We start from the raw sequence: 13,149 nt of genomic DNA on the forward strand, positions 1-13,149 counted from the left end.
CTATTTCCTATTTCCTCCAGGTGAAATGCTGTTCTCCTTATTTAATCTAAAAGGAGGACTCAGCTGAAAAATCAACCATTTTTAAGGCTTTCCTGACACATTTTTTTCCCTCTGTGTTCTCACGGCAAGTTTATGGTTTACAAACACTACTCATGTTTTAAGTATCTGCATTGTAAATTAGCTGTTTACGTTTGTCTTCCTTGGCTTGAGTTAACTGAGGGCCAGGACTGCTACTCTGCACCCCAAGAATATAGGATTTAGTAGGCACTAAATAAATGTTTGTTGAATGAAATAAAGAACATCTCAGGAAACCTTTAAAAAGGCAATTGATTTCTTTCTCTCAAGAAAAGGTGAGGAAGCATCCAATTTTAAGAATCACTGTCAAGATTCTATCACATTATGCTTTAAGGGAGACTCTGTTATTTAAAAAATCCGTCTTATAAAGTTAAAATTTTACCTTTATGTTTTCGTAAAAAATCAATGCTCTTCTGCAGAACAGTAGATTTGTCCATCTTCCTAGCATTACCAGGAAGCATGGATCCCAGTTCTTTAATGAGAACATTAAATTGATCTCTACGTTTCTTTTCAGATTTGTTTCTAGATACTCTGATGGAAAAAAAAAATTAAGCAGCTTTCAAACAATCCATTTGATTACACACATAGTTTAATACAATGCTCACTTTGGATACAACTACATACCATGTACTTCCATCAATATAGGTGGTAATAAGTATTTATCCACGGGTTACCAACAATGTACAGTTAATTTTCTTCTCAGCTTATCAGTGAAGAACTAAGCATTTGGGAAACATGTTCTTAGGAAAATGCCAGTAAGACAAACCTCATTCAAATCTCAGGTTTTATTTAATCTAATATTTACCAGGAATATGTATTTTCCTTATTAGGTTATTATGAATATTACTGAGATACATTTGTGGAACTGCATATAATGTATAAATACAAATTATTCAAAATTACTAGTTAGGAGAAAGTTACCCATCTCCTGTAAGTTTTAAATTACAAACAAATCTAAAAATGAAAATCTCTCTACCCTCAGGCTTATCCATATAGTCTTCCTCTTTATTCCTGTATGCCAGGCTCCCGCACGGAGCTATAACCATTTGTTTGCATCTCTCTCTCTCTCCATTAGGCTGTGTACACCTTGATAACAGAGCCCCAATTTTTTCATCTAAGTACTTAAGGGTAACAACTAACAAACAGTAAGCACTCAAAATATGCATGCCAAATGAATAATGAGTACTGTTGTATGTGAAGCAGCTAACCAGTAAATATCAAGTGGCACCAAGACCTTCAGACAGTAAATACAATTATTTATATAGTAATTAATCATTCTATAATACCTCTAATTGTCTACTTTGTGAAGTTAGATTTTCTAATTCAGTTTTTGTTTAAGCAATGTATACTCATTTCCCAAAAGGTCAGAGGATAATTTTATTTATTTTTTGGTTTTCAGTAACAAAGAAGCATTTATTCTATATTAGTACTGGGAAAAAATACAATGGTTCAAACCTCTTAAGAAACATAATAGATACTAAAAATCACTCCTTCATCAAACAGTGAGTGCTTGCTATAATAACAGAGACTATGCTAATAAAGGCTAGGGATACTGGGAAAAGACAAGCTCTTTCAAGAAATTTATCCAATTCCTACGGAAATTCAGAGGAACCAGAGATGGCATTCTCATGCGCTGAACTGAGTCACGAAGGCTGAGTGAGAAAAGGACAGTAGTGGAGTGTATGCAAGGCACCGCAGGTACAGGAAACTTGTACAGGAATGAAAACCTATCACAAGTAGTTCAATCTCGCTAACATGGCCAATGAGTAGGCTTTCTGTACCCCAGTATGCTAGAGCTGGGGGGGGGGGGAGACATAAATGCTGGAAAAAATCATGAAGTTTTTATGTTACATAAAAGGATTTTAATTCTGAAAGTCATGGGAAGGCACTGAAATGTTTTAAAGCAAAAAAATGATGGGAACAGAACTGCTTGTTAATAAGACCATTCTGGCATCAGAGTGATGAAAGGATCAATGCTTGGTGAAACAAATTCATTTAGCAAATACTCTTGAAAACTTACTGTATGGCAAACAAGCCTGGACACCACATGACCATTTAGGAGGCAAGTACAACATCCTAGCCTATAAACCATGGCAGTGTCGGTGTTAACAGAGTAGTGTGGGTTTGAGGGTTAAGACACAGAACTATCCGTTTTAGGTAAATCAGACCTGGTTTGCAGTGGGAAGCAAAAGGGAAACCTAAGAGGATTCCCAAGTTACTGATAATGCTGTTTATTAATGTGAAATAAAAACATGTGATACCGGTTTTGGTGGACAGATGGCTTGGAGAGAATTTAGATACAATGAAATTGCCTGTTTCACATTTTAAAAGATATACACAAGAGGCTTAGATATGCAGATCTAGTTATATTCCTCTATAAAAGAGTAAGAAATAAGCATTTGAGAATTAGCATGTATGAAGTATCTGAACACATGAATTGGGATAAAAATAAAAGTCAGTACTCACTGCATACTACTGATGTGCTAGGCACTACTACAGGCACTTATGAAATCTCATTCATTCCTATGAGGTAGACTTTCTTACCACTTTTCATTTTACAGGTGACAACTCAGGCACAAAGGAGAACATGCCCAGTGCCAAACAGCTACCATGAAGTAATAATTCAACTCAGCCATCTTTATTCCAGGGGAAGAAAACATACAGAAATCACATATTGCCAACTCTATCACTGGATCACAACCACTAAAGCCAACTTCACTTCATATTACATTTAGTCTGGAACTTCTCAGCCCTTGTGATGACTTCACTGAGAACAGGCCACAGATGTTTCATTTTGAGGATGGGTATAAAACCCCCTTTGTTCTTGATTCAACACTAAGGTACTTGAACTCATCATTGTTTTAGTCAGAGCTCACTGTGGTCCTCCTTAATTCTGACAGTATAGTGAGGTTCTTTCTTTTTCTCCAATGTCTTCCAGAGCCACAGTATTTCTGGTTCCCTAAAAACATTATCAAACTTTCAGAGTCTTCAAAAATAGAATACACTTAGCTTACCTTATCCATCTATAAACTTGGCCTTTAAGACTGTCCAAGGCAATTCCTTACAGTTCTACCTCTTCATTCAGGCAAGACTGAAGAACTTTCCTTCACCAGATTGAAGTTAAGGGATAAGGGGTTGTCCTACATATTTTTAGCTTCAAATCCAGGTCTTTTTATTTCCTTGAATACATTGTATAGTTTTCCTCAAAATCTTCTTCTTATATATATTTTAATCATTCATTAAAGTATTCAGCAACTTACCTGGTTATTGTATTTTTCATATCCCAGTCCCCCCCCCATTTTTTTGCTAAATACAGACATGTAAGAACTATTACTTATTACATGTTTATATTTGTTATCTGTGTATAATACAACAACCACTACCCTTGTCTAAGCACCCACATGGTTCAACACAGCTGGAGAAAAAAAAACCCAGAAAGTGTTTACTACTCATTCTGAGGGACTATAAACTTTGCTATAATGCTACCTGGACCCTCCCCCTCCTGATACTCTAATTAACTGCCAACACTCCTATTTAAGGTAGAAGCCCCCATCAGTACCACCATGGCTCTAGATCCCATTCCCTCACCTACTTGAGGATACCTCTCCAACAAGTCTTCCCTCCCTTTTCCCACTGTCTACTTTCCCTTCTATGGGAGAATGGAGGCATGTGGAGGTCACAGGGGCCTAGCCTGAAAGAACTCCCAATCGCCAAAGCTGAAACAATTTGAGCAACAAACTAAGACAGCAGTGGAGTATATAACCTAGAGTATAAAATAAACACATGAGTCCATACAGACATAAAAAAAATGGGAAACAATGTTTTTACAGAAATATTCCAAATGTGTGTAGATACCCCCTCCTATGGGAGGTGGAGCTTAATTCCCCCCATTCCTACTCTGAAGGTGGGCTACACTAAATAACTTGCTACCAAAGAACAGAGTAAGTCAAGCGGAAAAGAGTAACTATAATGGTGAATCTGGCAAACCCTACCTTAGCCGAGTGATGAAAGTTAACATCCTTAGTGATGTCTTATAGATATTATATACTCATAATATGTGATGAGATGAGCACTTTTACAGGATACTTTTATTTAAATTATAAACTGCATACTGATAATCTAAGCTTTTCCACCTTGCTAATACATCTAAGTTCTTAAGACAGACAGCTTTTGGAAATCACTGATTTATGATTTATTTACTTTTACATTTACTTATTTATTCATTTATTTACTATTTTACATCTTAAGTTGAACTACCTTTTTGCTTTGTCCTTGTCATCTTCTTCCACCAACCCATCAAAAATACTACCATCTTCTCTAAAAGAAAAAAGAAAGTGGATAGAGAAAATAAGAGCAAACTCATTAAGCAACAGCAATTCCAAAATGACATGTGAATCAAATTAGTTATATCCTAGGATTTTTTGTAGAGTTAAAGGACTGTACAAATTCAAACTCAATTAACTGCTAACCTGTTTTCTAACAAGTATTAGAAAATTAAAGTTTATCCATGTTTAATTATATTTTTTAAAAGTTTATCACAAATGTGAATTTTAAAACTACTTATGTACTATATATATGACATGCTAAACCAGAATTTAGTTTAATCAGAGGTTAATACCTTGTTTCAAACTGTTAGTAATCAATGAAACCTACAGAAAGTCAGTGTATTTGTCATATAAGAGCACAGCTTAAAAAATTTATTTTGAGACATTCATGTTATAAAACCAGAAATCATTCATAAACAGCACAGTATCTAGCATTTAACTTATATTAACACATTTCATTCATTACTAATTCATTTGACAAATATTTATTAATACTCATGTGCCAGGCTCTGTTCTGGACAAGATTACAGAGCATTAAAGCAGTTAATCAAACACAGAAATCCCTGCTCTCCTACAGCTTATTTTCTAGCAGAACGAAAAAAATCAAGAAGGGAATATATGATGGAAAGTTTTATATTTTTTAAAAAGGGGTGATTTTTTATTTACTGCGATGTTACTTTAATCCGAGTGGTTAGGGAAGGACCTGCTGAGGTTCGGACATTTAAACTGAGATCTAAGTGACAAGAGGGGTTGGTTATGGGAAGATCTGGGGGAATAGCATTCTAACAAATGAAATCAAGAGCACTGGTGGCTAACTCCTTAACCTAAGTAGCAATATTAAATAATTTCATATGAATTCATAAATTCACTATTCACTACTTTAACCACACCTTTCTGTGGCCTATAAAGGCATATATAGTGCCTGTTGGACCAACTGCTGAGAACATCTGCAAATCTTGTATTATTGAGCTCCATGTCTGGACTTTCAGGGTTCCATGTGTGTTCTGCAATTTATGAAAACTTTTGTATGTATATGCATGTTATTGAGGAGAGAGTCCATAACTTTCATGATATTCCCACAGATAATGAACTCATATTAAGAGTCACTGCTTCTGTCTGAACACAGACGTTATCTCTAGATATCATATTGTCTAGAATGGGAATTGGCAATCATCGAGAAGCATAATACCACATATTTAATCTCTTAGGAGCACTGAAGGAACACCCTTTCTGAGGAGACAACTATACATAGAGCCCACCTGAAAATATGGCATAGCCCCAATCTATGGCAGTGCTGCAGGCAGGCCTCTCTAAGGAAACTCCTTGCCCCTTAGGTCTTAAGTTCTGGTAGAGTATATATCTTCACTGTTTATCTCACAGGAAAGGGAGATAGGCTGGCCCCAGATGTCAAAGGTCAATCACTTCTGTATACAACTCTAGCTACAAAACTCTTAAAGAATCCCCTATGGAAGAATCACACAGTACACTACAATAAAAATAAAGGAACTTCAGTGTCAGACAGACCAACACAGGTCATAATTCCAGCTCAACACTTAATTATGTGACCTCAAACAAGTTATTCAACCTCCCTGACCTATCATTTCCTCAGCTGTAAAATCTCATGGATTATTATGAGGTTAAATGAAGTAACATATAAAAAGTACTTGACAACAGAGCTGTCAAAGAGTAAGAGCTTAAAATATGTTACTGTATTTCATCAAATTAAAAACACCATTGATCTTTATAGACTTATGAGTATTTTATATGCCACCAAGATGGAAAAAAAATGCTACCAATTAAACTACGATAAGGCAATTGTAAGATGAAGCTCAGTGTCAGAGGTGTTAAAATGTAAACAAACAAACAAAAAAGTCTTAAAATCAAAGAAACAAGGTTTATCCTCCTCGTAAGAGTATGATTTAAAGACTATAATCTTAACTAATAAAGTCCTAATTATAGTTACCACTTATCAATCACAAATGCTAAATGCTTAAAGGGATGGAGTTAGCACCAATAGATAAGGAGAAAAAAAACAAGACATAAGGAAATAGAAGATTCCATAAGATGCCAAGGAAGCATTTGCCACTGCCGCAATTTCTTTCAGAGGAGCTCTGACCAAATACTCAAAATTACAGTTCAAGATCTGTTTAGGACACAAACCATATGCTGCTGACTTTGGCTATAGATAATATCAATATGTCTTACTATTACACTGTTTGCTCAATATGGAAATTGAATGTAATAGGAATTATGTTTAAACATGAAACTCCTTTTATCAGTTTGATACAGACCATTACTCTAATAATAAATTTTAAAATAGCTTTATAGGATTCAAAATAAAGCGTCTTTAAAAACATACCTGTCAACAATCGAGCTCATTTTACTACAGCTTACGGTAAACAACATAACATAATACGTTTTCGTCTTGTGGTAGACATTTGTACTTCTCCTTGGGTGGAAGGAAAAATAAACAGTCATTAGTTTTCAAAAAATTTACTTCTACAAACATAGTAATGTTGAGGAACACTGTGGGTTATCATAGAGAATTCAAATGTTTTGGTTTGTACCCAGGGCTGAAACATTATTTTCAAGCAAATAGCTGGGGCACATGTGAAGCTTCCTTCTAAAAAAGAAACACGGGGGAAAAAAATTGAGGATTCATTTTCTATTATAAAGTAATAAAAAAGGCTACTCTTAATATTTAGTATATATATTAATTAGAGTATGTAACTGTGAATAGGTTATAACTCAAAAAGATATGTACACCCCTATGTTCATGCATCAGTATTTACAACAGCCAAGACAGAGAAACAACCTAGGGGCCTATCGATATAGATGAATGGATAAAGATGTGGTGTGAGTGTGTGTGTGTGTGTGTGTGTGTGTGTGTACAGTGAAATATTACTCAGCCATAAAAAAGAATGAAATCTTGCCAATCTTGACAACATGGATGAACCTAGAGGGTATCATGCTGGGTGAAATAAGTCAGACAAAGACAAATTCCATATGATTACATTTATATGTGAAATCTAAAACACAAAACAAAACAGACTCATAAATACAAAGAATAAACTGGTAGTTGCCAGAGGGGAGGGGAGTGGGAGGATGAGTGAGCTAGGTGAAGGGAAGTAATGTGTACAAACTGCCAGTTACAAAATAAGTCATGGGAATAAAAAGTACAGCACAGGGGCGCCTGGGTGGCTCAGTCGTTAAGCGTCTGCCTTCGGCTCAGGTCATGATCCCAGGGTCCTGGGATTGAGCCCCACATCGGGCTCCCTGCTCAGTAGGAAGCCTGCTTCTCCCTCTCCCACTCCCCCTACTTGTGTTCCTTCTCTCACCATGTCTCTCCCTGTCAAATAAATAAATAATCTTAAAAAAAAAAAAAAAGTACAGCACAGGGAATAGAGTCAATAATACTGTAATAACACTGTATGGTGACAGATGGTAACTACACTTATCATGGTGAGCATGTGTAATGTACAGAATTGCTCAGTCACTATTTATACCTGAAACTAATATAACACTGTATGTCAACTATTCTTTAATTTAAAAAATCTAATCAACAACAAACATTTGTTGAAAGCCTATTTCCTATTAAATAGTAGGCTAAGCTTTAGGGATACAAGGATAAAAGACACAGTCCCTAAAAATCTGCAACTGAATAGGGAGACAGATACCTAAATAATAATAATAAAAGAGAGGATATAGAGTATATAGAGGATATAAAGTATATAGAGAGGAGTCAAAGGAAATATTCTTGATGACAATGAGTTTGACAGGTAGTCTAGATTGTTACTAAAAATATGGTGCAAACTACTGGGTAATTACCCCAAAGATACAAATGTAGGGATCCGAAGGGGTACGTGTACCCCGATGTTTATAGCAGCAATGTTCACAATAGCCAAACTATGGAAAGAACCAAGATGTCCATCAACAGATGAATGGATAAAGATGTGGTATAATATATACACAATGGAATATTATGCAGCCATCAAAAGGAATGAGATCTTGCCATTTGCAACGATGTGGATGGAACTGGAGGATATTATGCTGAGCCAAATAAGTCAAAGAGAGAAAGACATGTATCATATGACCTCACTATGAGGAATTCTTAATCTCAGGAAACAAACAGGGTTGCTGGAGTGGGGGGTGGGGTGGGAGGGATGGGGTGACTGGGTGATAGACACTGGGGAGGGTATGTGCTCTGGTAAGTGCTGTGAATTGTGCAAGACTGTTGAATCTCAGATCTGTACCTCTGAAACAAATAATGTGATACACGTTCAGAAAAAAAAAAAAAGAAGATAGCAGGAGGGGAAGAATGAAGGGGGAGAAATCGGAGGGGGAGACAAACCATGAGAGACGATGGACTCTGAAAAACAAACTGAGGGTTCTAGAGGTGAGGGGGGTGGGAGGATGGGTTAGCTTGGTGATGGGTATTAAAGAGGGCACGTTCTGCATGGAGCACTGGGTGTTATGCACAAACAATGAATCATGGAACACTACATCTAAAACTAATGATGTAATGTATGGTGATTAACAATAAAATTTTTTTTAAAAAAATTGGTGCAAAGACCATCAGCACTGGCATCATCTGAGGCCTTGTTAAAAGACAGTCCTACTGAATCAGAATCTACATTTTAACAAAGTCCCCATGTGATTTGTATGACGATTTGAGTATGAGAAAAAGAGACTAGAGGACAAGAAAAGGTAGTATCTGAAAGGATGCGAAGCCACAAGAATGGCAATTTGTAAAGGCACAGGCCTTTATGAGACAAGGGAGCATCCTATTTGAGAAACTTAAGAGGTTTAGCATTTTCTTTAGCGAAAAATCTAGTCGTGTTACAAGTTAAACTTTAATTACTAGAGCATAAAATGAGAGTAAGAGTGGATAGAAGGGTGAAGGCAAGACAAGTAGAAAAGAGCCTTATTGGGATGTGCCTGGCTGGCTCAGGCAGTACAGCATGCAACTCGGTCTAGGGGTTGTGGGTTCAAGCCCCACCTGGGTGTAGAGATTACTTGAAAAGAAAAGAGAGAAAAGAAAAGAGAAAAGCAAAGAAAAGGAGGGAGGGAAGAGCTTTTTTTATAAGGAGTCTCATATCCACACTGAAGGAATTAAAACTTAGTACTTTAAAAACGGAATCATAAGCCTAAAATTTGTCATCCTATATTCTATAGTTTTTCTAAAGTGTAAGGCAGGTTTTATTCACACAAGATACTTATATAGTCGCGAATTAAATATTGAACAATCACCTTAATGCTAATAAAAACCCTAGCAATTTTGAGGCATGAGATATTCACTGTTTTCTAATGTACAGGCACGATGGAGCGGGCGAACGGTCCTTGCTCAATGATACTGTAGAGCCCATGTGATTATGGCTACAGAAGTAAGAATGCAAAGGGCTAAGAGCTCTTAGAAGAAAATGAGTGGGGAGTCAGAGGTAAAAATAAAAAGAACTAACACTAGATAAGATACCAGTTTTGGGGGGGGGGTTTGGTTTTTTAAAGATATTATTTATTTGACAGAGACACAGCGAGAGAGGGAACACAAGCAGGGGGAGTGGGAGAGGGAGAAGCAGGCTTCCCACTAAGCAGGGAGCCCGATGCGGGGCTCAATCCCAGGACCCTGGGATCATGACCTGAGCCGAAAGCAGACGCTTAACGGCTGAGCCACCCAGGCGCCCCTAAGATACCGGTTTTAAGTGTCTGGGTCAACGTCAGCAGATGGAACATGGAATTACACAATTTGAGAGTTAGAAGAGACTTTAAAGATGACCTAAGCACAACAATCTGGTCTAAGAGACATGCCTATCATCACAGTAATAACAGAGGCTGGTTCTGTTACAGAACAAAAAGAACAGTGCAAAGGTAACAGCAAAGTAAAGTTTCACTTTAAAGTAAAAAGGCCAGATCTGAGCCTTATGTGGCACCAAAGACATGCTTCTTTAATTATCAAAAGGTAGAATATAGGACAAACTAGGAGGAAAAAAAAAAAAAAAGACCCCAAGAATGAGGGTTTAGACTGTAGGAAGCACCATCCTAACTGAACCCAGAATGGTTTAGAAGATACAAGCCAATGCTTTATTAGGCTATTTTACTAATGTTGTTAACAATATGCTTTCCAAACATTTACTGCGCTGCTAACTGAACAACTTAAGACTATATGTTTCTCTAACAGTCTAGTCCAAGATCTTTTTTTCTCCTTTCTAGCCAACTGACTAGTTTCCCGTATATTTACGGGAAAGGGAAGGGAAGAAGTGAAATAGGCCCAACTAAGTACTCTAGAGCCAACTGTAAGGAGTTTCCTCTTCACTTCTTTAAATGGTGCCAAATTAATTTTCTCAAAACACAATGGTAATGGGGGAACAGCCAAAAGGTCTTGTTTTGGAACTACCCTAGGCCTCACATTTTCAGTACCAAAAAAAAAACTATCCAGAGTCACATTTCCCATGCTATGGATTCTAAGCATTCAGTTTTAAAAAAATAAGGATGTCCCTGTACACAGCATGGAATTTCAAGTATATAATCCAATACAGGTCAAATTTTATTATTAAATTAAATAATAATGTCGGGCGCCTGGGTGGCTCAGTTGGTTAAGCCTGCCTTAGGCTCAGGTCATGATCCTGGAGTTCCGGGATCGAGTCCCGCATAGGGCTCCCTGCTCAGCGGGGGGTCTGCTTCTCTCTCTGACCCTCTTCCCTCTTGTGCTGTCTCTCATTCTCTCTCTCAAATAAATAAATAAATAAAATCTTAAAAAAAAAAATTAAATAATAATGTCTTTTTTTCTTGGGGGCTCAGGTCATGATCTCGGGGTCGTGGGATGGAGTCCCACACAGGGCTCCATGCTCAGCACGGAGTCTGCTTGTCCCTCTCCCCCACCCCCTGCTTATGCACATGCTCTCTCCCTCCCTCTCTAATAAATAAATTCTTTAAAAATCTTCTTTCTTAAATACTGACATTACTAGGCCAGCATGGTATACAATAATGTCTTTGAAAGGATCAGTTGCAGTTACTAGAATCCAAAGTTCACAAATTAAATTACCAAGGATCAAGTTTCAGCTAGGAATCAACCACTCCTTTACATAAGCAACTTGAGCTCTAAGTCACTCAGTGATGACTTCCCAGCTTTCCAGTGATATTACTATTTTATGATGTAAAGGGCAAGAATGGCAGAAGTCTTTTATAAATATCATTTTAAAAACAAGCTTTAAAAAATATTTATGAGGGACTCCTGGGTGGCTCAGTCAGCTAAGCGTCTGCCTTCACTCAGGTCATGATCCCAGGAGTCCTGCATGGGGCTCCCTGCTCACCGGGGAGCCCGCTACTCCCTCTGTCTGCTGCTCCCCCTGCTCGTGCTCTCTCGCTCTCTCTCTGATAAATAAAATCTTTAAAATATATATATATTTTAAAAATATTTATGAAATGGGGAGATATTAATAACTAAGAAATTTTATAAAACATTCAAACTTCGCCAAATACAGAAGCAGATATGTTTTTAATTCAGTATGCAACATTAAACATAATTAACAGAAAATCTCAGTGCCTGGAAATCCATCTTTGGAAAAGAACCCTTATATATAAAACAACACATTCTATATTAAAAATAAACTGTGCAGTATCTAATGACATGATACTAGTCCTCTGAATCCCATCTGCTGTCACCTCTCAAGGCTTTCCATTCCTACATCACGAATTCCTCTCTTGATAACTGGATTTTTCTGATCAACGTCTTAGTATTTTACCTTAAAAAACAAAACAAAACAAAACAACCCTTGACCCACCAGCCCCCTTCAGGTACTACCTCTCCTTTTCTGCTCCTTCTCACAGGAAAACTGCATGGCAGAGTACAGTTGCTGTTTCAACATCTTTAATTCCATTCTCTCCCTTCCTTTAAAATTTAGTGTTTATTTTCACCAGTGTATACATGTTCAAAGTCTAAAGTGTCCACAAAGTTTTACAAGACTTATTAAAAAATCAGAAGTCCTCTGTCCTCTGATCCCCATTTCCCACTTTCCACCACTTTCACCTCCTGAACTGTTTCTTCTGGCAGTCAATGCTCCAATATCCTTTATTTTGTTACTTCTTGATTTCTCCGTTTTAGGTAGGGTGCCTAACAGTCCTAATTTATTCAAGTTGTCCCAATGTAATTATTAAAATGTCTCCTTTTGCTCTCAAAAGAGTCTTATATTTCAGGCATAATCTACTGAACTGCACTAAGAAAAATAAGAATTTAGTTCTCTTTGACTCCCCATCCTTACCTCATATACATGCATACTTGCCCAAATTCCCAGTATCATAATTTTGGCTAGGTGGTTATATTCAGAGTTAACATTACAATGACTCTCTAAATGCAATTCACAGCTGAGTCATACAGCATACTACAATTGCCTCCCCTTTCTAAATAATTTTTCCTAGAGTTGATCATTGTTTTATTATTGACTTACTTTTCTATAGACTTATCACCAATTCAGCCCCAAACTCTTCCCTGTCTAAATTTCCTCTTAATATCTTCAAACACATTACACATTCTACCAATTTAATCTCATAGCTATTTATCTTGGTAGCTTCTGACCTATTCCTGTTGGGACTGGATGCTCTCTATAACCAGCAACCAGTGATCAAAATCTCAGTTTTACTTTTCCACTCTTCCACTGAGTTTTTCATTTCTAATTTAATTGTTTTTCTTTCATGTTCCATGGATTTAGCATCTCCTCTTACCTCTCTGAAACTATTAAACAATAGTTTCGTGTTT

General features: G+C 36.9%; 1 protein-coding gene across 17 annotated transcripts in view; it reads right to left on the bottom strand.

The window, feature by feature from the left end:
• Window positions 1-13,149, bottom strand: part of CLOCK (clock circadian regulator) — a 152,333-nt gene that overhangs the window by 77,928 nt on the left and 61,256 nt on the right. For 14 of the 17 annotated variants that reach the window (XM_064584500.1, XM_045881121.3, XM_045881120.3 and 11 more), the window contains 3 exons: window positions 6,760-6,849; window positions 4,333-4,392; window positions 458-606 (listed from right to left, as the gene is read on the bottom strand). In XM_064584500.1, coding sequence (XP_064440570.1) covers window positions 458-606; window positions 4,333-4,392; window positions 6,760-6,806 — 256 coding nt within the window. In that variant the 5' untranslated portion in view covers window positions 6,807-6,849. Of the gene's footprint in view, window positions 1-457; window positions 3,035-3,089; window positions 3,255-4,332; window positions 4,393-6,759; window positions 6,850-13,149 lie in introns of all 17 variants that reach the window. The other 3 variants (XM_064584502.1, XM_045881123.3, XM_064584503.1) reach the window with 3 other exon arrangements.

Source organism: Mirounga angustirostris, unplaced genomic scaffold, assembly GCF_029215605.1.
Source record: "Mirounga angustirostris isolate CCGP_5_RB_7025 unplaced genomic scaffold, mMirAng1.0.hap1 SCAF_2, whole genome shotgun sequence".
NCBI classification, from domain to species: Eukaryota; Metazoa; Chordata; class Mammalia; order Carnivora; family Phocidae; genus Mirounga; species Mirounga angustirostris.